This window comes from Cupressus sempervirens, chromosome 3 (assembly GCF_028749045.1).
Source record: "Cupressus sempervirens isolate cs-2001-9-10 chromosome 3, ASM2874904v1, whole genome shotgun sequence".
Classification (NCBI taxonomy): Eukaryota; Viridiplantae; Streptophyta; class Pinopsida; order Cupressales; family Cupressaceae; genus Cupressus; species Cupressus sempervirens.
In genome coordinates this window covers 95883169-95910048 of record NC_143120.1, presented here as the reverse complement: position 1 = coordinate 95910048, position 26880 = coordinate 95883169, and the positions used below count along the sequence as shown (strand labels likewise).

At 36.5% G+C, this 26880-nt stretch overlaps 1 protein-coding gene across 1 annotated transcript in view; it reads left to right on the top strand.

The window, feature by feature from the left end:
• ARP (apurinic endonuclease-redox protein) overlaps positions 1–25657 on the top strand; it is a 250176-nt gene extending 224519 nt beyond the window's left edge. Inside the window, exon 11 of the mRNA XM_089818478.1 lies at positions 25342–25657. Coding sequence (XP_089674604.1) covers positions 25342–25463 — 122 coding nt within the window. The 3' untranslated portion in view covers positions 25464–25657. The remainder of the gene's footprint in view (positions 1–25341) is intronic.
• The last annotated feature ends 1223 nt before the right edge of the window (positions 25658–26880 follow it).

Below are 26880 nucleotides of genomic sequence, written 5' to 3'. Positions count from 1 at the left end.
ATTTGTGATTTTATTTTCAACTTGTTTTCTAGCTTGTTGTAACTTCCTTCAAAATTTTTTAGGATTGTGGTTTCCTAACATGATTAGCTCCTTCCTTTGATTAATCAAATATTCTTCTTTTTTGGATTTGATCAGCCGTTTGTATTCTTTTATGATTGTTTTGTTTTCCTTTCTCCCTTCGTATTTTCTTTTTGTGGCCTTGCATTCTTCCTCATACCATGGGTTAGCTAGAAAGGTGTTTACACCAAAGTAGCGACAACAATATAAGTAAAATGGTGATATTGATGAGTGAATGCTAACATATCAAACAAATAGGCACAAACACAACGATTGAGACAACTATCTTGTTGGCATGTTAAGACAAGAATGTCCCCTAAAAATTTTGGCAGAGTAGTTTGAAGATATGTATTTGTAACGAGCTAATATGCAATAATTAGACGTTATTGCTAAAAGACCAAAATTAAGGAAATTTGTGGCAATACATTCACTAATGATATAATGTTTATCAGATACAATAAAGTTAATGTATAATTATAAATTCATGGTTAAAGTTTTTTTATAAAGAGATGCCACTTTTGTAAAGGGTTGCATAATGATCAAATATAAATAAGGAGTATTTTGGAAAGAAAAAAGAAGAAAATACATATTCGAAGAACATTCGAACATTCTACAAAGAAGAAGCATTTATAAAAGATATATTTTTGTAAGGAGGAATAAGGGGTTAATTCTTCAGATGGTTGATTAAGAGGAATGATTCAGTGATATAACTACACTAAGGATATGTTACCAAGGATATGGAGGATATAACTAAAGCGACTCTAATAACAAAATACAAATCTTAGGTTTATTTTGACGTAGTTGGTATAATTAAAATCTTCAACAATCTGCATGTAAGAAAACAACCACTACACTAGATCATTCAAAGAAACAACAATGAGAATATTAAAAATGTTTCCCAGCCAAAACAAGGCTGGGTTATTGGAATTGTGAACAAAGTTTGTATTTAATCAATTTCTATGTCATTAAAATACTCCAAGAGTCTTTCGATAATCCGGAAAGAAAGAATTGACATAGATGACGTTGGTCAACATATATGATAGAATAACATTTGTATTATTGGAATACAGTGACTCATATTATATTAAAAAACTATTGCATCACAAGAAACGAGTTTGATAAAAGAAGGCATACTTAGACTAGTTAACAACATAACTACAAGGAAAAAATCATCGAATTATTATGGGAGCATCAAAACAAGTAAGAGGGTTAGTTCTCTTCTTTCCATATAAGATTGAACGATACCAGACAATGAAGCCACCATCCGCAAGCTCCAAACATAGGTAACAAAAAAATCAATACTTCAAAGTTCTCCATAATAGTATATGTTGCAAGTGACATATCGTTCCCTCTAATTTACAATAAACAAAAAGAATTGCAAGCTACGAAAGAAAAAATCATCAAAAGGGATGAAGTACTCCGTAGATGGTATTGTCAGTAAGAACTATTATAGCCGATGGGCAAAATTGGTATCCGAAAGGTTGCGTGACGATTGAGTCACCCCTTTGGGAAAGTATATGTACATCGTCCGAATGACTTATGAAGGATCATCATTGAAATTGGAATTGCATATTATATGAATAAAGTCTCTGTTGTTCTATGTTACATTTTAATCTAATAATGCGATAAGTATTCATTTATCGTGTATGGTAAACATTTGGCGCTGTTGCCAATTGAACCTGGTATATAAAAGGTTTTATGAAGATTAATGCCGAATCCACTTAATAAAGATAGGAATAAAATAAAAGACAAAGATGATATATGCACAGCATGGGAAGCACTAATCCAAACACAAGAGGTGGAACGAAAGCAGAAGTTTCAACAGCTTATCGACCGGCACCGAGGGGGTGAAGGAGCACGGATCGAGGGAGTGCATTCACCCAGCAGACCAAGGAGTGCCAAAGACTTTCTTGAGGAAACGCGACAAAGATTAAATTTGGTAGAAGGGACAAGGGAGGAGTTCCTAAACTTGTATACGCCAAGTGTAGAGAATCCGAATGGAAGGGAAGGAACCCGCACGGCTCGAAGTGTCGAAGGAGTACGAGCGTGGGGTGAACTCTTCATTCCTCATACACGTGATGAATGGGTACAAGTAGAGAATCGAACAACTTTGCTTGAAAAAGATCTCTTCACATTGAATAACACAATTGTCCATATTAAGGCAGTTGTCTGAAGTAGTGCAGTTGTGTAGAACAACGCGAGTGCTCAAAACAACATAGGTACTTAGAACAGCGTGGGTGCGCAACAAGTACCACATATTTAGAAGCAATTAACAATGGCAAGACCGAAGGAAAAATTGTCGAAGTTTAATGGTGATGGGACAGTCGATCCATTTAAACATTATAAAACATGTGAAACAATCTGGATGACAAATGGTGTAACAGATCAGGATGACTAGGTCAAACAGTTTCTAGCGACCTATGGGATGTAGCGATTGATTGGCTTTTGGATGCCAACCCAAGAAGTTAAGTTCATGGCCGGATTTCAAGAAAGAATTCATAGTAGAGTTCTAACTACTGAGGGATGATAATGAGATAGTAGCGGAAATATACATTACTAAACAAGGAAAGAACGAAACAATCTGTGTATATGCAAGGAGGTTGAAAGAGCTAGTAGGAAAAAAGGAAAGCTAACCAATGGACAGATTGAAGAAAAGGTAGTTTGTCGAAGGGCTACAACTAGCATTGAAAAAGAAGATGAAAATTGCAACTCCAGCATCATACGTGGATGCATATAACCAAGCAATAGACTTGGAGAGTGAACAAAAAATGGGTAAAAAGAAAAAAAAAAATCATAGGACTTAGAAGATTCATCCTTCGAAAGCAACAATGACAAGGAGTCAAGTAAAAAGGTTCGAGCACTACAAAAGAACATGTTACATATGATGGAGTTCAAAAACATGAAAAATAATCTTGACCAAGTGAGAGAAGGGGAACTGTAGTGTATGGATTGTAAGGAGGAGGGCCACACAAAGAGCTCTTGCCCGAAGAAACCATTTTGCGATATTTGCCAAATTGTAGGAGTTTCCACCAAGGAATGCCTGTTCAATATGAAAATGAAGGGACACCAAGAGGTACTACTAAGGCAAAAAGTATCCACCTCGGGAGCAAGAATGAGTACAAAACAATGATGCAACCTTGGAAGGGTACTGTAACAACTGACGTGGACGAGGCGGCAACAACAGTAATGGAAGCCAAAGCCGGATACAGTACGATCCGAGTGGATGGCCAATGATACAATGTCATGCTTGCAACTTGTGGGGACACTTTGCCAGAGACTCTACTACGAAGGGAACACCATAGTGCAGATGGTGTGGCCCTGGAGACCATGAGGATTCAAAATGCCCTAAGCCTGGGGTGAACTTGTTAAGTATAGAAACAGTTGATGATGAGGAGACATTAGCCATTACTCACGCGCAACTGAAAACGTATTTAGATCCATAAGAGGAAAAGAAAAGGCTGCAGCAAGAGCAAACAGAATTAGAAAAATAAATGGAAGCTGCAAAATCACAAACAAAGGACACGGTCGGCACCTCAAAGAGGAACCTGGCAAAACAAAATATTATACAAGTAATGCAAATTGAGGTTCCCATGAAGCTGAATGACCTTCTTACAATGCCTTAGCTATGGACTATAATTCTGAACATGAGACCACTCCCGAAGGCAATGGAAGAGCTAGGAAAAGACACACAAGGTGGAAGCAAAATGATTGCGGCAAACCCAATGCTACTTGCGCTCACCATGGGAACACCCTGTAGTAGTAGAGATGGGTATTCTTAGAACCATCCTCACAGACACAATCGTAGATCAAGGATCAGGAGTGAATGTACTATTGGAAGATATATGGAAAAAGTTGGGGCAACCTACATTGTGGCCACCTACATTTCAACTACTCACCGCTGATCAACACGGGATCAAGCCTTTAGGGACTTTGATGGCACAACTTGTAACCATCGGGACACAACCATTCTTACTGGATTTTATGGTTATACCATTAAAAAGAAAGGGTATGACGCCATCCTCGGATGGGGCCGGCTAGTACAAGCAAAAGTAAAACATGAATGGAAACATAAAACTTTGTCCATGGAAGGTGGAGGTCGAAGATTTGTAATTAACCTACATACATAGATGGTAGGAGAGGAGGTAGCATCCTCGTATTTCGAAGGCAAAGGTGAAGGAGATGATGAAAGGAAGAAACAAATGGAACCCAACGAAGAAGGTATCCTCAGATTGGAAGGAGGGTCCAACGGTGATGACCTAGAATCGGTAAATGGTCTACTCTATTGGCAAATGGAGGACTATGAGCTCTTTCTGAGCTGCAATATGTTAGGTCGAGGAAGGAAATAAAGGAGAGGGAAATGAATTTCTGAAGGAATACAGAGAAGTGCAAATAGACGAAACATTGGCACATACATTTAGTGAAAACAAGCCAATTAAATACAAAGAACCCATAGTAAAGACAATGAACTTAGGGGACGAAGCTAACCCGAAGAATACATTTGTGGGAGACGACTAGAATCCAATCCTAAAAGCAGTGGTGTTTAAAATATTTATGGAGTATAAGGATGTTTTTGCATGGATATATAAGTATTAAGGACTTCAAAGGGGTACCGCCGAAATTATGTGTCCACCGTATACCATTGATAGTAGTACTTGTACGGAAGTGGCCGTACCGGATGAACAAAAATTATGCCACACGGGTCACTGATGAGATCAACCGAATGCTTGAAGTAGGCATTACTTTTAGGGTGCAATCGAGTGAGTTGGTATCACCGATTGTGATATCTCTAAAGATGGACACCACTCAGATAAGAATATGTGTGGACTTTCGATGCTTGAATGTAGTAACGATTAAGGATCCATTCTCGATACCATTCACCAACATTATTTTGGATGAAGTCGTGGGGCACAAAATCTATTCATTTATGGATGGATTTTTTGGATACAGCCAAATATCCATCCCTGAAGAACATAGGCTTAAAACAACATTCATAGTAGAAGATGGAGTATATGCGTACAATAGAATGTCGTTCGAACTGTGCAATGCCCCTACAACATTTGAAAGAATTATCTTGCACATCTTCAATAAGATGTCAATCGGAAACTTCAAGACATTTTTGGACAATTGGTTAATTTTTAGTGCAGAGGATAGGCATCTAACCACAGTTAGAGAATGCAAGGAAGGATGCATACGAGCGAGATTGGCACTAAAACCAAAGAAGTGCAGATTCATGGTACCACAAGGGAAGCTATTGGGACACAGTATGCAAAACAAGATTAAAGACGGATCTTGATAAAATCCGGGTAATCTTGGAAATGCCACCATCAATTGATGTGACGGAGGTAAAATCATTCCTCATCATAGGATACTAGCAAAGGTTCATTAAGAATTTTGCGAAAATATCGTACCCCCTTGACAAAATAACCTACAAGGGCAAACCCTACGAATGGGAAGCAAAGCATAATGAATCCTTTGAAGGATTGAAAACAAGATTAGCCACAACACCTATCTTGGCTTATTCAAACTAGGACAAGGAGCTCCATGTCCATGTCGATGCATCAAACTACACAATTGGTGCAACATTAGCACAAACAGGTGGTCACAAATTGGATCATCTAGTGTACTTTGCGAGTAGACTATTATCTAAATAAGAGAAAAATTATAGTACAACAAAGTGGGAGCCTCTTGAAATGGTATATGCCATACAAAAGTTTAGAAATTATCTACTAGCGACTCCATTCCTATTTTATGTAGATCATCAAGCATTGTTATATCTCGTGAACAAACCGATCATCCAAGGATGGATACGCAGATGGCTATTACTATTACAGGAGTTTACATTCAAAATTGTGGTACGGCCTGGGAAAAGCCATGTTAGTGTGGATCATTTATCAAGGATCAAATCAGGAGAACCACTAGAGGGAGTCAATGACGATTTTCTTGACACACAGCTATTCCAGAGTGTCGTACTACCATCCTAGTACGCGAGTATCGGGGACTATCTTTCGACAAGACAATTGACATAGATGACGTTGGTCAGCATATATGATAGAATAACATTTGTATTATTGGAATACAATGACTCATTAAAAAACTTTTGCATCACAAGAAACAAGTCTAATAAAAGAAGGCATACCTAGACTAGTTAACAATATAGCTACAAGGAAAAAGTCATTGAATCATTGTTGGAGCATCAAAACAAGAGGCTTAGTGCTCTTCTTTCCATTTAAGATCGAATGATACCAGGCAATGAAGCCACCATCCACAAACTCCAAACATAGTTAACAAAAAAAATCAGTACTTCATAGTCCTCGATAATAGTATACGTTGCAAGTGACATATCATTCCCTCCAATTTACAATAAACAAAAATAATTGCAAGCTACGAAAGACAAAATCATCAAAAGGGATGAAGTACTCCGTAGATGGTGATACTAATAGTCAGACTCGTCTTCACTCAGCGAACAAGTGTATATGCAGAAAATTTGGAAGAAAGAATTTAGAAGAGGTCTTGCAAAGAAAGTCTATGACTACCAAGTCTGGAAAAGGCGCCTTTGGACTTAATTGGTCTTTTGAGAGGAAAAAATAGTTATCATAGGTCATGAAATGCGCCTGGTGTTCACACTAATAGTGCCGTGAGTTTTCAATGTGTTGTAATTAAAGGTTGCATCAAATGCGACTATTAGATGGCATCATTGGGAAATTATAAACAAGTTCGATATTCATACACAGCATGAGACACACATGCAGAGACTGGATGGAGATATAAAGTTTGGAAGAGCTTGGATTGAATTAAAGTGAATAATATGTACAAAACATATTGGATATTAAAAGGAATGATTATTGAAATGGTGTAATTATTTATTTCTAAAGAATATGACCCTTAAACTTTGAAAAGTCACTTCATCAAGCAAATAGGATATAAATATGAAGTATTTAATTTGAAATAAGACATATATTCAATAAGCAAAAGCAAAAGGAGATATATTTATTTGTAAGGAGGAACAAGGAGTTTAAAGCATGGCTTTGTAATATAAATTCAAATATTATATTTGAATAATAAATAAAATGCCTTTTTGTTTATTTCTAGTTAAGATAAAGAGATTACAATTAGAATGTTGATTCGTCCTTATGATCAATAAATAAATTATTGGATTGTTCCAACAAGACTTCATTTTTTGCGTTGGGTATTTTTTGCATTTTGTGTTCAACAACAGGGAATAGTGTGAAACAAATAAAATCTCTACTTCTTTGGCTAACAGGACTTCACACGTAAGAAGTTAAATTCCTTTTGGCTAGCATATAATTGCGTATAAGAAGTATTTGTTGCAGAGCTCAAGAGTAATTGATGATATTTTTGATGAAATATTGTTTGATAGAGTTGTAGGTAATAATCTTGATAGTAGTTGACTCTGTTGCCTAAATAAAAAAAAGGCGCTAGTCTTTCCAAATCAATTGAATATAGTAATTGGAGTTATTAATTGAAGTCAGAAATCTACATATTTCCTCGCAAGCATTGAAATAATTATTAACAAATATTATACAAAACCTCTAATCAATTCAAACATTCAACATTTAATTTCATTTTGATTGAGTTCAAGGACCTTGCCAGCCAAAGAACTCATCAAAACTGAATTTGCTATATAAAAGCTTTGAACAAGGTGACTAGGTTTGAAGCGAAGGTTTATCCACCTAGGCGTAGTGAAGCTTGAAATGCAGGGAATTGAAGTTATTCCCGTTCGTTGGCCAGAAGTGATTGAGGAATCCTACCCGAGAATCGACAAAGCTCCTTTCCAATATGTGGTTTTGGGAACCAACAGATTGACGACTCTGCCGGGGAGAGTTGCTCACAATAAGTATTGTAAAGTTACCCAGAGTTTTAGATTTCATAGACAAGAATCATAAAGCAATTGCATACAATTTCTTTGGAAGCGCACTTAGCTTGAAGTAACAACCCAGAAGCGCAACAAATCAATACATTCCTCAAAAGAAGTGGTAATTCTTTTCGATAAGATTTCAGTTGGTAGCTCTATTGAGGGAGAAGACTTAGAAGGAGATGGTGGATAGTTTTTTCAAGTGTATCGATCAATTCAAAGGAAGCCTTTTATTCTAGATGGCATCAGGCCATTGGATTTCAGCAATTTTGATTATCAACCTAGCAAGTTATCTCCAAAACTTTCACAAGTTGTACCAAATTTCCATGGAGAATGGGATGCATCAACACTTCGGCATTTGGATGAGTTTTATCCATTTGTAGAGGATTATGAACTTTGTGTAGAAAATCAGGTGATGAAGCTATTTGCTAGGACATGAAAGACAATGCAAGGCAGGCATATGAATCACTACCTACACAATGTATCTCATCTTTGAAAGAGTTTGAACAATGTTTCTTATATGAATTTCATGATGCAAGGGAGGAAGATGAGATGTGTTATTGTTAGTTTTAGGATCTCTGCAAATGTAATAACATTGTTATAATTCTATGTGTTTCAATTGCAGATTTCCAAGATATATAAATATATCTTCAAGAGGCATGTCTTGTGAAGAGACATGTCTCTATGGTTATATATATTAATTAATCATTAATTAAAACATTATTAATTATAACATATCTATATTATATAGAAATATATTATATATGATATATAGCATACAATATATATATATATATATAGATCTATTAGAGTATGTATAATTAATGATTAACAATAACCATAGAAAGGATTAACTCTAGGACAGTTCAATCCGACAGAAGCTACAATTTAACAGTTATGAACAATATGAAAATCAAAATTGCAGCATGGAAGAAGATCTTGACATGTCTCCACTTGATGCCTTTTTCAATTTATAGAGATTTAAAGGGGAGTCTTCGACACATTTGTACATGAGGATGACAAACATTTATCATGAGATACCATCAGACATCATGCCTCCATATGTGGAATTTATAAAGATATTTTTTGAGCCGGGAGTCTCACCAAGTGACCCTGATTTGAAGCTTCTTTTTCGGATATTGGAAGAATGTGATGCAGATGAAGAAATATATATTGAAGTGCTACAAGAACATAATAATCTTTCTGATTTGAACAAAGAAGTTTTTGGTTAGTGTGAAGGAGAATCTGCCCATGATGATACTAATATGCCAACAAATGACAATGAATGTAAAAATGAGGAAGAGGGTTCTCTCAGTGTGGAAGAAATTTCAGCCTTGTTAGACATAAAGTATCAGAAACTTGTTGAAAAAAGTAGTCCAAATTTTCTCTCAATCAACCATAATAAACAAGTTAATGGATCAACACATACTTAGGAGGTACTAGAGGAAGGAGATGACGATTCCCAAGAATCAAATAGTAAAGATGAAACAGAGTTGCGTATGACATATGAACAAGAGGAAGTCTTGGGATATATTGCTGATGAAGATATCCATCTTGCTGGTCAAGCAGATGATGATTCTCAAAGGACGAATTTAGCACACTATTTGATGACATTATATGTAGTGATGATCTAGATGAAAGCTCTTATGAAGGTTTGCATCAATTCTCTATGTTCCTGAATCTATTGTTTGAAGAGGAAGTAGAAGATATGGCTGAGTACTCTATGTTCTTGAATCCACTATTTGAAGATGATTTTCTATGCAATCAAGTCCATCAGTATCATGATGAAGATAGCAGGCCTAAAGATATTTTTTAAGTTAATGAAACTCATGATATGTATTCAGAAGGTGAGGCTTCTTTCAATTCCTACAAGCAGCAATTGTATCAAACATGTGAAGAGATGAAATCAGCCATGCACGATGGGGAAGATAGATCAAAGGATAGTTGTGATATTTGCTCATCTGATCATACCTTTGATATATGTAAAGTAATGTCTTTTGAATGTGGATTATCTTCAAAGTCTTATTGGAGAAAGAATATGCATTCTGAGTATGCAACTAAAGCAAATTGTGTACAAGAAGACATCCATAAAGAGGAGACTAATCTAGAGGATCATTTGATTGATCAAATTCTTCCATTCAGCAAAAATCATTGCGCACCTGATAATTTCTCAAAGGCAAAACAAAAGTCAAACACCATGAAGGACACTTCGTAAATCATATCATTTGATTGCACACAACGGAGTTCAAAATCCATCATTCCTTTTCAAGCCTGTACTACCAGAGAGCGAATGTGCAGGCGGAATCAACAAATAAGATATTAGTATCAGTGATCTATAAGTCCTGCGGAGTCGAAGGAGAGGACTGGGAGGAAAAGTTGCCATCAACGTTATGGGCCTACCACACCACTTATAAGCTTATGACGGGACAAACTCCATTCCAATTGATGTATGGTTAGGAGGCTGTGATATTGGTCCAGTTCATAGTGTCGAGCCTAAGGATAGCAATCGAGAACAAATTGGGTGACATGGAAAGTCTGAGAGAAAGGTTGTACAATCTAAACACACTCAATGAACAAACATTAATGGCACATTGGGCCACCGAAGTGTCTCATCTCAGCTGTAAGGTGTGGCATGATAAACTCCTGAAGCTAACTAAAATCACACCAAGTCAACTTGTGTTGAAGCATAATGAGCACAATGAGATTAAATTGGGTAAGTTCAAGGTGAGGTGGGTGGACTGTACAAGGTACATGAAGTTGGCAATAATGGAGCAATCAAGTTATGGACCTTGGATGGGAAAGAGATAGCTCGAAACTGAAGATTTACCATCAAAGGCATGACGGATAGAGGGATAATGGCTCATATGTTGGGCAGAGAAATAACTTAGATAGGAATTAGTTAGAAGAAAAAAATTGAAAAATTTGAGAAAAAGTTAAAAATAAAACTAAAACAAAAACAAAATAATAAATTTGCAAGTAAACGAAGGTTGTACGACAATGGCAAATTGGGAGACAGAGAGCAAACAAAGGCTGTACACCAATAAGGGAAAAGCACGTACAAGTCACAAAAGGATCCAGCGAAGAGGAAAGTCAACATCCCAAGTGACATCCATGATCATTGTACGATAATATTAGGAGCTTTGCACAGTAACGTTAAGTTATTGCACAACATTATTGGAGAAATACCGTACAAAAAATCTGAGAGTATACATGCATAAGGAGAAACATAGCCACAACACCATACGATGTACGACAAATGTTGAGAACAGAAGCTAACTACTGTACGACATGGTGATACACTAGTAGAAATATTCTATGACAAACTTCAAGGACAAAAGGACTCCGACATCACAAGGCTGATCATCGTACAAATGTAGAAGCAAAAAGGGAAAATGTGTAAGGTACATGCAGCACCGTACGGTATATGGAAACAACATTTGGAGACACACGGTCATCGTATGGTAGTCTCTTGGCGTGAATAGCACGATCCCCTGCGATATCCACTAAGTGGACGAAGAAGTCACCGAGCAGAAGTGGTATCTCTTGATCTGTAAACCCATACCATACGGCCCTAGGCAATTGAAATAATTCCCACCAACATCATAAAATGTTAGATTATGTAATCTATGGGCAAGACCGTACAATAACATCTCCATGACTATCACTGTACAGTGTTCAAAAGTGAGCCATGTGTTACAAAGGAGTATGGATAGAAGTTACAAAGTGAGCCCTGTGTTATAAAATTGTGACACTATACGTAGTCCTAGACATATCCGAGCGTGGGCAAGGCAGTGAGACTAGGCAAACAGAGGAGATAGCGTACAATGTATGAGAGACCATTAAACATCTGACTTGAAACAATAGGCAAGACACAAAGCCAAGGCATGGTGAGACAATAGGTGACATCCCAAAGGATTGCAGTTAGAGCCCTGACCCTTTTCTCTTCATTTTGTTCAATAGAAAGCCAAGAAATTGTTATGGATAAATGACCTCGGAGAGCAACACCATGTCCAAGAATACCCAAGCATACCTTCAGGAGTGAAAGTTCTAGGATAGATAGACATAGGGAAAAAGAAAATACGACCAAAAGTACACACGCCTGCAACATCTCATGTAATGCCTCGGAACGTACCTTTTGAAGGGTTGAATGGTTTAGAGTGTTGAAAGTGGTGGCAGGAAACTCCAAACAATGATTTGGTGAAGGGCAAAATAAGGAGAGCCCAGGTAAAATGGGCAATAAAAATGCTAGTTTTCTACATTAAAGATTTTGAGGGTCCCTTAAGGATAATGAGAGATACATACGACAGGCACTCGAAAACAAGCACTTTTTTCTATCTAGACCATGATGTAGAAACCTCCTTCAAAGCACAAGAGTTTACTAGATTATTGAGCATACCTAGATATGCAAAAGGGGGCAAAAAGATTGATTTAAAAGAAAAAGAAAATGCAACAGGAGGCAAAGGAGCAACTAGTAAACATGGTGTGCAGAGACTTATCTGACGCAAAAAAACAAGCTATGACACAGACTTCTAGGGGGAGAGGCCTAAAGAGCTCAGACATTAGAGAGGGACCGTGATACTACACTATGGACTTGATGAAGAGCAGACTTACAGGGTGCAACCATGCTTTAGACATCTCATTTCCACAAGTGGCATTTTTGAACGGGATTATGACAGGAAGGGTATATGACTGGGCGGTGCTTCTTTCAGAGTGTATGTATGAATTTATGACGTTGCAACATACAACATTCTTCTGTATGTTGAACTATGCTATTGGACTCTTTCTAGATGCCACAACAAGATTGATCCCAGTTGATAGGCTTGAGATCAAGGCAAGTCCCTTAGCTCTATGAGAACCTCCCATTATGCAATGGCGCCATTTGGACACATCAGGCGGATAGAAGGCCATGACAGGGCACAATCGACGCAGACAAGAGGTGGACTTAGGGTTCGAGCATGGAAAAATGAACAATGGCAATCTAGGCACCTCATTCAAAAGTGCCAGTGACAAATGAGGGAGACAACATACAGATGGAGGATGAGGAGGTCGAGGTTATCATGGCGACTCCACTATTGTTCCCATGACCAATCTCTCCACGACAGCTCATTTGACCACCAATGTGGATATGTATAGTCCTGCTTTTAAATAGATTAGGCGACCTCTCAACATGACTCTGGTGTAGTAGTGGCAAATAGAGCACCTACGGTGATTCCTGAGCTAGTAGCCATTCCTGAGGCAATAATTATACTTGAGTCCATTCTTGAGTCCCACACACTGTGAACTAGGGTTTTGTCCAAAGAGGTGATGGAGGTACCCAAGCAGGAGCAGACACACATTAGCTAGGAGGTGCCACAAGTTGGGTTAGATGTTGTTGTCAGAGTAGACGCCGCATTGCTAGTCATCCTAGCTAGAGAGGGTACTGACTGGGCAAGTACAACATAGGACTTGTGTGCTTATTTGAGCCAGAGGTTCAACAAAACACTAATGGCATGCTCATCTAGCATTCTTTCACACATGAGGGAGGTACCTAAGGTTGAGGCCAAGGAAATTTTTGTATCTCCTACAATTCTTCCAGATGGAGAGAACCACCCCACCCTAGCGGATGATTGACCACCTCCAATAGATAGTACTCAAATGATGTTGGAGGCAGTAGACATGGCGATGAGAACGCAGGAGCAACCAACATCAGGGTCATCCAAGGACACGGGAGAGGATGTTGAAGCCTACTTAGTAGATGTAGTGACTCAAGGTCACTAGGTGGTGATCTCTGCTTATACACGAGCACTAAAAAGGGTAGTTCAAGAGTTGGAGCATGTTCTCTCATTTGTGAGAGTAGGTTGTCCTGTTGCATTTGCCACATGCTTTGAGGCACAAGGATGTGCTGACACAAAGACTCCTAAGATGAGATAGGATTTGATTGTTGGAGAGTTCGTATTGGAAAGCTGAGTGGAATCCCTTGTGAGAACTAAGTGTAGGTGTACCAAGACACCTATTATACTTTGCGATGAAGTAAGGTAGATCAAGTAGCAACAAAGAGGGCTTGAGAGGAGATGACTACCCAATTAGTTGCAGTAGAAGGGAACTTGACTACACCGCAGTCGACCTAGGAATTAGAATGAGCAATGCTCATTGCTCAACTTGAAACATTAAAGGAGAAAGAATTATAGAGGACAATATTCCTAGCCGAGCTCGAGATAGTGAAGCAAGAGAAGTGGTGGAAATTGAGAAAATTGCAGAGATGATGAAGACAACACTAGAGATCCAGATGTAGGCTGAGAAGGATTTAAAGAAGCAGACCTAGTAGGTGTACGAGTTGCGAGCACAAGTGCAGCCTTCGACATCAACACCTTCAGGGATGCACCCTCCTTCCTCCTAGCTTATGTTTTGATGTATTGTATATAGTAGCACTGTCTCCATTTTTGTATGTTGTCCAGAGATAACTTTCCTTTTGGGGGGATGATGTTGTCGAAGAAGTATGTTATGCCATCGAGATTAGTAAAACATGTGTTAAGGGTGTTAGTAACTGAAGGGCATTCTGTTATGACACGACAGTTGGGTCACATCCCTTCGAGATCTTTATGTGCACTCTCCATTGGGAGATAGGATTCATTTAATATTGGTCATTGCTATCTATCTTATGTGTTGGCATATGATGTACTTGAAGCATTGAAGCATTAATGAAATACAAATTTGGTTCCTGAAGCATTACTTGTCTTGTATCTTGCTACTGTAGTATGCATTAATCCAATTTATCTTAAGAAATAAACACACCTTGCCTAAGTCTCCCTTCATTTCCATTGCACATTAGTCACACCTTGCCAAATCAACCTCGATTTCCACTACACATCAGTTGTGCCCTACCTAAGTTGGTGTAAATTTCCACCAAACAATTGGGTAATTTTTCCTTAGTCATGAGTTGTTTCCACTTTATGCATAGAGGTTTGCCTAAGTGGGTAGTGGTTTCCCTAACTCTCTCAAGTGGTTTCCACTTGACATCTGATTGTTTTGCCTAAGTTTGAAGTGGTTTCCACTTTTGGGATTCTAGCCTCTACCTACCCTACTAATGGTTTCCACTTGGCAGTTTTTCCTAACTGAGCTCTGATTTCCACTTCAAGTTTCAACCATAAATTTAGGTCAGCTCTCATTGAATTTAATTAAAATTCCTTCAAATTGTGAAGTCTATGGGAGGATCAACATTGTAATTAAGGTAGAATCAAAATCTAGTGGTTTGAATTTAATGGAAGAAGGGGAAATTACAACCAAATTGCAAGGTTGGATTTTGTAAGAGGCTACGATTTAATGGACTAAGGAAATAATTTGAATTGTGGAAAAACTTTTGGGTAATCTTGAAATCCTTAATGCTATTTGAATGCCCTTGATTTAAGTTACTAAGGGCCAATGAAAGAAACATCTGGCTCAAAACTCTAAGCTTGCAGCCCCTTATAGCTGAGTGTGTGGGCTTGACTCCGAAATCTGAGCCTACATTTGATAATGCCAGAGTCTAAATCAGTCCTACAATATAAACGCATGGGCCCAAAACTCTAAGCATAAAGAAACATATGGGCTTAAACCTAGACGAGACCATGAACTTGATGAATACAGCCCCAAATCGGGGTGTATATAATGGGGCAGGCCTATAGATGAAACCTCAAATCTTTAAGTATCCAGCTTTGTAGCCAAACATGTGAGGGCAAGTTCCATAAAATCAGACCCTATGATGGGTAATGTGGCTCTAATTTCAAGATATGTGACCCTTATGAGGAGATATGTGGACTAAAAAAGAATAGGGCCGGTCCTAAATGAAATGTGTGGCTTCCGAAGGCCCCAAATCTGGCTTCATTACGTAGCACGTAGCCTAAACTAGAAACCATGCCCCTAAATCTAAATTCAGATCACACAAGGCAGCCCTCTTGGCCAAACATGTGAACTCAAAGCCCTAATTATGCTTATAAAATGAAACATATGGACCTAAGTCAGGCCCTAAACCAGGCGTATGGCCTAAATCTGGGTATAAGTTCCATATAATCAGGCCTCATCTCCCGACTTGCACCCCTATATCAAAATGTGTGGAACCTCAAGTGTATGAGCCAATATAGCCAAATGTGTGGCCTTATTTCAAACATGCAGGCTGAAATGAGGCCTCAATTCAAATGTCAGGCCTTTAAATTCAAATATATGTGTGTAAATGAAGGCTCAAATCTGGCCAAGTGTATTTAATTTGATTTGGCATCTATTCAATGAATGACAGGAAGCTGCTGTTAATAATGGCAATAGATGTGCAATCAATAAATGACAAGAAGCTGCAATCTCATTAACAGAGGACCTGCAGTTTTCTCAAAACTTCATTGAGGGATTGAATTCAATGAAAGAGCCATAAATTAAATGCCAGGGCATTAATATCTGATTGATTGAATTTAACTTCTTATAGCAAGGTTAAACCTAAAGAGGGAAGATTGAGTTGGAAACCAAGCTATATAAGCTTGGGTGTGTTTTTCAAACACCCAAACTGAATTAAAATCATTTTAAAGTCTTTTTTATTGCAGGCATTTACGGAGCAGTTTGATGCATCAAAGGGAAGATTGAAGATGAGAAAAGATAACTTTATTAATATCCAACAAGAGACCACAAGGATCTAAGGGAATGGAAAAAGTACAAGGAGGCAATAGCTAGGAATTTACCTAGGAAAATCTTACATGTCTTAGAGCAAATTGCTTGGTTGGAAATCTTGGCCTGGTTTGGAAAACTTTCAGATCCTAATTCCAATGCTTATTAGGATTGTCTCCAAGAGGCCTTAATTGAGTTTTTAGCCTTCATAAGGATATCTCATTTCTCCAAAAATATTGGTCGTAAATATCATACTTACTAGTAATTTCGCCACAAGAAGATTGGAAATTTAGGTCAGAAATTTGTATTTTATTTGGACAAGTCACTCAAGGAGGTCGTAAATTTCATATTAGGACAAATTCACAAGGCTGAGCCAATTTTCATCCACTTGTTTGGAATTTTGTTAAGAGGAAGATCGGAAATCCACCATTTGTTAGGAATTTTCTTTGCATATTCAATTGGATTTTCAACTCTGATAAGGATTACTTCTCAAAGGAGGTCAGAAAATAGAGGCATATATGAATTTTTGCATATCTTAGAGGTCGGAAATCTGATGTCCTTAAGGATTTCGAGGTCAGCATTTTAATATGTACAAGGACAAGTACAATACTTATCGTCAAAATTTTGCCTCTTCTAAGGACAAATTTCATTCTCTAGGTTGGAAATGTCATGTTTGTAAGGACAAATGCACAATAAGCTGGGTAGAAATTAAGCTTGTTTTACAACAAACTTCTTCATGATGAGTATAAATCTGATCTTGTCAAGTGTTGATCATATTGCTGGTTAGGATTTCATCATCCTTAAGGACAGAATCTGCATGGAATTTTCATATTTGCAAGCACAATTCCTTAAGAGGTGGTCGAAAATCAGGCTCATGTAAGATCAAGTTGCCCGTGGCTGGTTTGAAATCCAACTAGCACAAGGGCTTTCTAGGATGGGATATAGAGGTGGCTACGAATTAGTTGCGAAGAAAAGTCTCTTGTGTTAAGGATTATTATTTCAATTCTTCTTGCCTCAAGGTTGGGATTTTTATGGATCTAAGGGTTGTAGAATTGAATCTTGTGTTGATGTGAGTTTTGGTCCACTACAACATGCAAAATCCATCAAATTTTCAAGATAAAACATCAGCTACTCAATCCTCTCTTGATTTGAGGTCATCTCCCATGCTAAGCTTGCAACGAAAGATCATGAAATGGCTTCAAGGTTCCTTTAGTTGTAGATACTTGCTCAGTGAAATATCATGATTTGTTTGTGATCACTTAGGGTACTTATGCTATTCATTCAATGGATATCAACTTCTTGCACTTCTAAAGATTTTGCTTCACAATGTCCAATTAAAATGTTTGATATTCCAACTTCAACTTCAATTTAAACTAAATTCCTACTTATACTTCTAACCGTGAATGCAAGGAATCATGGATGAGTTGGACTCTAGCAGATGCAGCTTATTCAGCGACTCCATCCACCTATTGCAAGATTCTAAGGAACACTTAGATAGTTTTCAAATCAATATGTCATATTCAATCCCACGAAATGGATGCAAACTAAAGATTGAATATCCATTGAAGTTATGTTCTTTTAATCATTGGCTAACCACACAAGGCACACTTAAAATCAGCAAGATGCCAGTGGCCATAGATGTGTTCGAGACAAGCAAGTAAACATTCACAATTGCTTTCACCCAACTAAACTACTTCTAAAACCACAAAATGAAATCCCACTTTAATTCAGAGATGCAAAAAACTATGTAATACTCCAAAGTTATCATGTATAGCCACCATGAAGAACAACAATGAGTAGAGATTTTGGCAGTTCTTTGGCAATAATTCTTCAACATAACTCTCCTACTCGACTTTAAAACTAATGAGTTCCAAATGAGGAGGCTTTGGCCTTTTATAGTTTTCCCTAATACAACAACTGGCCAAGATTGATTTGAAATCAAGGTCCATGATAAATTTACATAAACCTTAATTAGGGTTCGTATAACTACCTACTACAATCTTTAAATGCCCACCCAATTACAATTAGGCACCATCATGTTGGCCAATTAGAAAATTACATTCCAATTATGCTATCCCGAGTTTCTAGGACATGGGGAAATGGGTTTCTTAGATGTTTTAATTTTTGCTAGAGCAAGGGTTGGCAGGGGCAACTTATATATATGTGTGAATTCTCAAATATATTCATGAATTTCAGAATTACGTAGCATTGTCATCAAATTATTAGAGCACTTAACATCAAATCAAATCATCACATAATGGAAATATACGATGACATCAAATGAGAGTTCAAGTTTCATACATTCGCTGATATAGCTTAAGTTTCAATTTCATACATTCATAGATATGAATTAAATTGACACGATGAATAAACCTCGAGACTCAAAATGAGCAACACAAACAACATTTTAAGACACCAAAATAATCAAACATCTTGACAATCAACCTTGAAGATCCACATCTAATGAGCAATACAAACATTAAATCAAAACTTGAACACTATGTGGATGATCAGTCCTCCATCGTGATCTTGTTTAAACGATCGTCATTGCTTTGTTGACATGAAGTGGTAAAGGAATCAAGCACGTGATTGCCATTCTTCTATTTGTATCATACTTCTATATGTTGTAACATGTGCCTTTGTATAGTCCAATTCGGATGATCCAACATGGTAGCACCCTATTCTTTTTGGTATTCATGATGCTGGCCCAAAAAGATTCTTTTTTGTAGCTCTTATTTGCCTTTTTTCCATGCAATTCAACTTCCTTTGGGGAATGATGCAAATTTCATTTGGACATAATATTTCATATAATATCATATGATCATATTGACCCCAGAGTTGGTAGATCCGTCTTATGCTCTCTTTTTGTCATGTGCTCATTTCTACTGATGTGTCCTTTCTTGGGAGCTTTTTATAGTGGAAAAGTCTCTAGTGGATGTATGTACACTCTGTTAAAGCTATTGCTCCTATTAAGGTGTTAGCAATTGCTTTAACGTGGGCGCATACTATGATCCTAAAATATTGACTAATTATTTAATGGTATTGTTAACCATCGACTATCATTGACAAATTGATGATCAATGGTTAACAAAATCATTGAATCATTAACCGATGGATATTTTAAAATTTTTACCTGTGCAAATGACAACTGAACCCTAAAAGTGAAAATGGCTTGAGAAATTTCTTATTTCTTGGCAAGTGTAAATCCTCTCATGTGAGCTATGAAACCACAACTTCCTTCATTCCGTCCAATCACAACAACAAAGGGGAAAAGTAGCTTTGAACTTTTGTGGTCTCTACAAATACAACTTAAAATCCTATTTTAGTATAATACTATTAGGGTGTATTATGTGGGGACCACAAAATTATAGAAAATTGAAAATTATTATAAATAGAAAACCCTAATCTGTCCCTGGGATGACTTTTTTGTCACCAGTCATTTGGTGGATGGTCAATAACATTTTCGATTTTTTTGACCGATCGAGGACAACTTGGAAATGGCCTTGATCATCCCCAAGTTCACCAAAATGGTTTCCTTTTCCAAAACTTAGCCATTAGGGGTGGAAATGCATTTCTGGGTAACATAGAGTTCAAACTACTTATAGATCTGAGTTTTTGGACTCAGAGTTCTACCATAAGTAGCAATTTGAAGTTGTTTCTCATATTTAAGTTTGAAATGGCAAAAGGTTGTGTTTGAATATTGGATAGGGATGTGGTTGAAAATGAAGTTAATGATTGATTCATCTAATTTGGAGTAGTTATTATGTAATCGGGTCTTAGAGCTATTCAATCTTGCATTTTAGTTTATATTCATAGAGAATATCTATGTCAAGAAACTTTGATTTCCCAACATCAATCTGAACTTGATATGAAAATGTGTTAATGAAACAATATTGTTTTGCAAGATGAAAGGGTTCTGGAAGGAGTTTTAGGCAAAGAACATCATAAAGGCCTCATACAACATCAAGCTACAAATTAATGATCAAGTACAAAATTTGGATCCAACTTTGAGTCATTTGAAATAGAGTCCAAGGGGTTGATTGCATGGAATGAAGGAATCAAAAGGTCTAAGTCATGCAAAGAGGTGAATGGAGAAAGACTCTACACAATCTATGGAAGAGCATGAGAACTAAGCACATAGTACATTGAAGATGAAGCAGTTGAGAATATGAGTCATCACAATTTCCCATTAACAAGGGCATATTTATCAAGTTTCTAGACGAGTGTGTTGAGTGGTAGGCCATTGCTCAACTAGTGAGGATGAGCCAAGTGTCCCCATGGAGATGATTAATGAGATTGTGCCCAGGTTCATTGGATGCAAAGAAGAATATGAGGATGAGGAGCAAAATTCCCAAGGTGATGAGGTGGTGTAGGCCACATGGTCCTAAATTTGCTCATTGGTTGATGAATAAATGACTAATTTTGAAAAGCCCATTTATGGCCAAGTGGCATAGGCTGATACAACCTTATTTTCTGATTGGCTTTTTGAAGCATTTGATTTTTCTCATTGGTCTACTAGTTGGTGGCTTCTAAAAATTCTCTCTTCTCAGCAGTTCGCTTGTCATTACACCTTATCTGATTGTAATCCATTTGAATTTTCTCATTGGCCCTTGGAAATCAATGTAATTTTTCTATTGGCCCACAGGGTGATGCTTGATTGTAATTGAGTGAGCATTTAATATTTGTAGTAGGTTATGGAAACCCTAATTAGGGCATATGTGGGTTAATCTTGGCCCTTGATTTCAAATCAATCTTGACCATCCATTGCAATTGAGCTCCCTATATAAAGGCTTTCTCACATCATTTCTAAGGGTGGTTATGTTGGAGAATTGTTGTCAAAGTACTACCAAAATTGCTCTTTATTCATTGCTGGTCTTAATGGTAGCTATGTATGATCATTAAGGAGTATTGCATGGTTTGGCATCTCTCACTTAGATTAGGATTTCATTTCATGTTAAGTAGAAGTAGTAGATGGATGAAAGATAATGTTGAATGGTGATTACTAGTGAAGCTAGTAGCCATACCTTTTTTTACTTGCTGATTGTAAGTAAAGTTGTAAGGTTAGTTTGGGTCTAAATTGCAAATGATGAACTTCCATTTGAGATGTTCATTTTGATTGTGCCTTCATAGGGTATTTGGATAAATTTTGCTAGTGTGGAAATCATTTTTTACATCCATAGAAAATAACACCCTCCTATGCCTAGTTGATTTGGTGAAGCAAGGATTGGTTAGAGGCTCAACCCATCATCAACATTGTCCTAAAATCTTAGAGTTAGATAGAATTTCTAGACCCATTTCCTAGCAAGATATTTGGTTAGAAGCGTTTGAAGAAGTTAAAGTCAAGTTGGTATCCATTGAGTGAATAGCATAAGTCCCTTCATGATAACCAACATATCACATCATTATATCTAAATGAAAGTCCACAATTAAGGAGGAACCTTGAGGTTGTCTCATTTCATCACGTAATCCATTATTGTTTTGCATATGAGCATCCTTATTCAGGGGAGAATTAGAGATTGACATTTTATTTTGAGATATTAAGTATTCAATTATGTATGTTGTAGTAACATGCTACTTTTTCCCATTTCTAAATAAACTCTAACAAAATAAACCATATCTTACATCTTCACATGAAAGCAATTATAACAACTACTCTATGTATTCAAATGAAAGGGATCAACGATTATAATAGATTAACTAAATCCTAGTCCATTGAAAGAAAGTAACTGATTTGACAATACTAACCAACCAACATATATCTAACTGAAAAAGTAGATACATAAAAGTAAGGTGCTCGTTAAAAGAAAACTTAAATGAAGATTAGGTTTGTCTTGTGCAAGTCTTGGCATCTAGTGGAGAGAAGAAGCATTGTTAGGGGCTTAGCCTCCCAACTGCGGACCCTTAAGTATCCCCACACAATCTGAATCGAGAAAGGCCCTCCCTCCCCGAGATTGGGCATGGGACACCCCTGTCTTGCCACTGAGCATTCTAGTGTTAGAGTGTCAGCTAGGCAGCCAGCTAGGCCATTGAGTCCTTCCCATCAACCCATCTATCCAACCGGTAGCAACCCTGACCTCTATTGATCACATCAGCAAGCATGCCACTAAACCTACCCTGGCTAGAGATTTAAATGGACACTATGTGCCTGATAACCCACTGCTCAACTTGACAACAAGATTAGTACGCCCTAATCGCCATGAGCTAACTCAGTCTACAATATTTATTTAAGCTCAATTGTTTATTTTATTTCAGATTACTTTCTCTTATGTTGTAGGTATAACTCATTGCTCATTTACTATCAACCCACACTTATCATCTTGACGTTTTTGGTATTCCTTGATGAATCTTAGTATGACTTTCTATATCCTTGAACAAACATTGTCTATAACTATCAATTACTTTCTGACCAGCTTGGGCTTATCACAGATATTTACATAATGATTTCATGTTGTTTATTATCAGTTTCCTTAACTCACTGAGAGTGCTTCCTCTTATATTTGAGGCATATTGAACATGCCCCTATATAAGTATTGCACGAGGTTAGAGATCCTTCCAATTTTGATTTAAGTTCTGAAAGAACAATCATAACAGTATGCAATAGTCAACTTTGATCCTTGTGTGCTTTGTGCAATAAACTTATGCAAACAAGGCATTCAATTTGGAGCTAGTTCTTCTGGCTCTATCTAATATTTATCAATGTTTCTTTCAAAATTCCTAACCAGAACTTTGAGAGCCAATTAATACATCAAAATGGCAAGAAAAACTAAGAAAGAATGCACGACTTGGTAGAGGTATTATCACCCTCAAATGCTAATGAAAATTGGATTGCTTGGTATGGCTCCTTGCTTGTAGATTCTAGTAACACTGGTACCAAAGAATCAGGGTCGAGGAGAAAGATGGTTATGTAAGAAATCACATGTGCAATCCCACAACACTATAGGTGTAGTCTCAAAAGAAAGCCCAATGAGATATGAATGCTAATAACAATGAGAAACACGACATTGTATGTGCAGCTTGCATCAAAGCTTATATAGTATGAAAATGCTATTGCAATTATGGTGCACGACACTACATGAACAATTTTGCAACAAAGTAATATGAAATGCTATTGCAAACATGGAGCATAGAACTACGAATAAAGTGTGTAGAAGGTAAAAGAAATCACCAAAAAGAAAACCTAGTACATGTGAATGCCCCTACAGATATATAATGAATCACATAAAAGCGATTGTCTTCTTTCTCTCGCGAGCATGCTCGGTTATGAGCAAGATAAGAAAGGTAGCAATGTCATGACCTAGCCTCAAAAAAGGCCAATAGCACATGTGGCTATTTCAAAAAGAAAGAAAACATCAAATAGGCCACTGGAAAAAAATAAAGAGGGCTGATGACATGAAATAATATTAAAACATTATTCAAAGGTTGGAAATAATACTTCCACTCTCAAAGTGTTAATATAAGGATACCATCCTATGTCTACCTATACTCGTATATGCATGTACACAGGTATATGTACATATGTGTAATATTCTGCACTTATGTATCTTGGGTATACTTCTTATTTTAAGTGGGTTTATATGCTCATGTATGTCTCATTTGAATTTACACACACACACACACACATATATGTATGTATATATATACATGTACAAGTATATATAGGTACCATGATATCGTTATACTAAGACATGCCAATTATCACAGGAAGCTTTGAGTCCATACCAATATATATATATATATATATATATATATATAGGTAACAATTTGTTCTATTTAATTCTTTTATCATCTTATTAAATGCGTAGACCAATTTAGTTCATGGTAACCCCTTGTTTGCCTAGTCTGTGCAAAAGTAATTTCCCATAGTAATAACATCAATTCATAATTACTATAGCAAGTATTCATATTAGCTATCTATTTTCAATTCATATATCATAATGATTAACCATTTATTTCAAATCACATGAATTTATAATGAATAACCAACAGTTCCATTTCACATGAACCATAACGATTAACTAACTTAACCAAATCAACTCACTTCACATGAAGTTCTCAACAGCTATAAATAATATTTTATTTTAATGCAAAAATAGGAATGTAACATTTAGTGGAACAAAACTGACATCAGCAGTACTAAACTAGCATGCTATTGGAGAAAAACAAAGCACTACAACTTTGCTTGTTTTTATCCGAATCTCGTGGATCATGGTGTAAGAGAAATAGGACGTGCTACTAATATGTTTTATCCTTTTCACTGTTTTTTACAAACTTAATAAACTAAATCAATTTTGTGCCTCTTGGTTAAACCTTTAAACATATGTATAGTTGAACTCATAGAATATTTATGCTTCTCTTTATATAAATAGATATTTCTGTTAATATCCTGTAAATAGGATTGTTGAAGGAATGCATGTCTCTATATTTTTGCTCAAGTGGCCATATAAACCAAAATTATATTAATGCTAGTTGATTCGTCACATAATAGGAAATATTGGACTATTTTTGTACTATGTTTAATGACTGGAAAACTGCTTGGTATGAATTGAATAAAGAAAATTTGTTGCCTCTTTTAGTCACCACTTTTAAGATTGCAGTTTTCATTTATTCAACTCAAATTTGGAAAGCAGAATACATAAAAATTAATTCACTATCACAAATTGAATGTTGAATACAAAGAAAAGGAGTTCATGATCACTTGTGAGGCCTTTGGATAGACAATGATGGCCACTTTGTATTGATATTTAGTTTCATCATCTTGAAAGCCATTTTCAATAAATTTATTGATAGGTAGTTTGTTTTCTTATTAGGTTGGCGTCTTGACTACTTCCTTGTTTCAAAATCGATTGTGGACAATGTATATGACTCTTACACAATTCCAGATGTGAATGGCAGCGATCATTGTCCAATTGGCCTTATTTTGAAGATCTAGATAATTGAGCTCTTTGTTGGCATATACATTTTTTAGTAGGAATTCATGCACGGATCTCGATATCAAAGATACCCTTTCTCTAGTTAGTCAAATCAGCAGTGATAGTTTCAACTAGTTATCTTTCTGACAAGTAACAATCGATTAAATTTTGTAACATCTTTTGTATGGTTATATACTGCTTTTATTTGCATTGATGTGCTGTGTATGTTTTTCTTTTCTTAATTAGGATTTAGTGACTAATCTAATTCATATTGGCTCCTTTTAGTTGACATAGAAAGCATGTGTAATCTCACAATTATCTTCCTTTAATTTTTTATTGAGTAGAAACTTCACCTCAACTTAGAATTGTCTTTAAACTAATGAATGCTTTTGTTAGTGGAAATGAGGCTAGGCAGTCTGTGGGACATAAAGGACAAAAATAACTATGGTTTGCATATGAATACCCTTGATAGGTGTTTTTCCAGCTGTTCTTAATTGATAATCATTTCTTTTGATTTGGATTCTCTTCTATGAATCTAGTAAAAAAGTGTCGTCTGTTGTTTGTACCAGTCTTTCTATAAATATAGTAGGAAAGGAATCTACTTTCAAGATATCAATGTACTTAATTTAGAGATTCTTACACAACAATTACATTTTTACTAATCACAAAATGCAAAATCAGCATATTCGATTTGCCCAATCTTGTTTTGGGGTTGTCCATGTTCTAGTCATCCACCTAAGATGATCAGAGCTAGTCTTCAGTTGAGCTATCACATTCGCAACATAAATTTTATCTTTAGTCATATATCTTTCTTGTTTGTGGTCATGATTGGGAGTTTTCTAACGTAATGTTGTCATTCACCCAAGTGGGTTTCAAGTGGGTTTGTTTACATGGTTGCTTTGAATTTCTCTCACATTTTTTTATTCCCTCTAGTATTTGGGCACCTTTTTCATGTTAATGCTCATTAACTGGATTATGTTATATCCATGTGCTCAAGTTCTTCTATGCTACTTTTTCTCCATTGTTATTTTGGGCCAAAGACATGACTCTATGCTTTCTAGTCTTTTTAGACAACTTAATGGTTGGATTGAAGTCGATGCCTTCAATGGAAATGCAATTGTCTAAGCTAATGCAATATAGATACATGTCAATGTGTGGTTTTGAAATTACTTGTGACCAAATGACCATACAACCTCTATTTGTTTCAATTTCATATCTCTAATGTGTGGCTCCAAACTTTGTAGCCATTAAATTAATATTAGCGTGAAAAACAACCTAAATAGGTTCCTTATGTTTTCTCAATCTTCCACACCTATTGTATTGTTTTGTCCTATAAGTCTTCCGACTTGGCTTTTTTGTTAAAATTTAAAGCACAACACTTATATATTTATTAATTCCATTTATTTACCATGATAGGGGCTTACAAGGAAGTAACAA